General features: G+C 40.7%; 1 protein-coding gene across 1 annotated transcript; it reads right to left on the bottom strand.

Moving 5' to 3' along the window:
- Positions 1-347: 347 nt before the first annotated feature.
- LOC143549830 (uncharacterized) lies at positions 348-848 on the bottom strand. Its single transcript, XM_077040624.1, has one exon. It carries the CDS (start codon positions 846-848, stop codon positions 348-350), a length of 501 nt encoding a protein of 166 aa, XP_076896739.1.
- Positions 849-2,063: the final 1,215 nt, after the last annotated feature.

The raw sequence follows: 2,063 nt of genomic DNA, 5'->3' as shown, positions 1-2,063 counted from the left end.
TGTTTAAGTCACCAGTGACACATTAACTTAAATGTACGCATACATGACACCACATGTACAAGAGTTCATATACATGACCCCACATGTATAAGAGTTCATTAACATAGTTAACAGAACTAACTGATTTTACAGACATAGTCAACATGATTTAACTGTGTTTAGTTAACGAAGTTAACCTGAAATTTGGCAGTTGTCACATCATCCCCTTGTTAAAAAAATTTTCATCCCGAAAATTGTAAAATGTTGCTCAAAGGCTGGAAAGGAAAGAGGGGAAAATAAAAAAAAAATTCCGATTGTCACATCATCCCCTTGTTAAAATAAATTTCGTCTCGAAATTTAGATCATACCTAAGGTTTATCATTGGGTTTGAATAAGTGAGGATACTTTTCTTTCATCTGATCCTCGCGCTCCCACGTGAACTCAGGTCCACGTCTCGAGTTCCAACGAACATGAACAATAGGGGTTTTGTTGTGTCTTCGGGTTATTACTTCCCTATCCATAACCTCAACAGGTTCCTCCACGAAGTGTAACTTTTTATCAATCTCTAATTCCTCTAAAGGAACTATGAGAGTTTCGTCTGCCAAACACTTCTTAAGGTTCGACACCTGGTAAACGTTGTGTACTCCACTAAGTTGTTCTGGTAATTCCAATTTGTATGAAATAGGGCCAATTCGTTTAATAATTTCGAATGGTCCTACATTGCGCGGATTTAGTTTTCCACGTTTCCCAAAACGTATAACACCTTTCCAAGGTGACACTTTCAAAAGTACTCTGTCTCCAACTTCAAATTCTAGAAGTTTCCTACGTTTATCAACGTAGCTCTTTTGTCGATCTCGGGCTGCTGCCATACGGTTTTTGATTTGCACAATTCGTTCATTCGTTTCATGGACTATCTCGGATCCGGTTAGCTGACTTTCACCGACTCCTGCCCAGCAGAGTGGTGATCAACACTTTTGCCCATACAGAGCTTCGAAAGGTGCCGCTTTTATAGTCGTGTGGTAACTATTATTATAGGAGAACTCAACTAAAGGTAAGTAAGTTTCCCAATTCTTACCGAAATCGATGACGCAAGCTCTAAGCATATCCTCCAAGGTTTGTATCGTTCGTTCACTCTGACCATCAGTCTGCGGATGGTAAGCTGTACTCATATCTAGGCGTGTTCCCAACGCCTTTTGTAATGACTGCCAAAAATTTGAAGTAAATCTAGCATCTCGGTCGGATATAATCGAAATTGGTACTCCATGACGAGCGACAATTTCCTTAATATATATCCGAGTTAACCTATCCATCTTATCGGTCTCGCGGATAGTTAGAAAATGTGCTGACTTTGTCAGGCGATCCACTATCACCCAAATAGTATCGTATCCACTAGGAGTCTTAGGTAATTTGGTTATGAAATCCATGGATATTTGTTCCCATTTACCCATTGGGAATATTGGTTGCTGAAGCAAACCAGATGCTTTCCTATACTCAACCTTCACCTTTTCACATGTCAAGCACCTTGCTACATAGTTAGCAATTTCTTCTTTCATGCCAGGCCACCAGTAGAGTTCTCGTAAGTCCTGGTACATCTTATCTGAACCTGGGTGTACAGAATACAGAGATTTGTGTGCCTCGTCCATGACCAATTCACGCAAATTCCCATAGCGAGGTACCCAAATCCGGCGGTTGTAATACCGAATTCCATCGGATTAGACTTCGGATTTCCCATTGATTCCACGCAAGGCTTCCAAATCAAAATTCTCTGCTTTTAAGGCTTCAATCTGAGCCTCTCGAATTCTGTCCGGCAATCCTGTATGTATAGTTAACCGCAATGCTCGAACTCTTCGAGGCTTTGGGTTTTTCCTTACGACTTAAAGCGTCAGCTACCACATTAGCTTTTCCCGGATGATACTTAATAGCACACTCATAGTCGTTGAAAAGTTCGACCCATCTCCTTTGTCTCATATTGAGCTCTTTCTGCTCGAATATATGCTGAAGACTCTTATGGTCAGTGTAGATGGTACACTTTGTTCCATAGAGATAATGTCTCCAAATCTTTAGTGCGAAGACAACAGCTCCTA

Source organism: Bidens hawaiensis, unplaced genomic scaffold (assembly GCF_021521415.1).
Source record: "Bidens hawaiensis isolate Kalapana, Puna unplaced genomic scaffold, B.hawaiensis_p1.1 tig00015830_1, whole genome shotgun sequence".
In the NCBI taxonomy this organism is placed as follows: Eukaryota; Viridiplantae; Streptophyta; class Magnoliopsida; order Asterales; family Asteraceae; genus Bidens; species Bidens hawaiensis.
Note: the sequence above shows the minus strand (reverse complement) of the source record. Positions and strands in the feature narration are given on the sequence as shown.

Coding starts and splice junctions, on each gene's coding strand:
- LOC143549830 (XM_077040624.1), bottom strand. CDS start 848: ATGGCAGCAGCCCGAGATCGACAAAAGAGCTACGTTGATAAACGTAGG.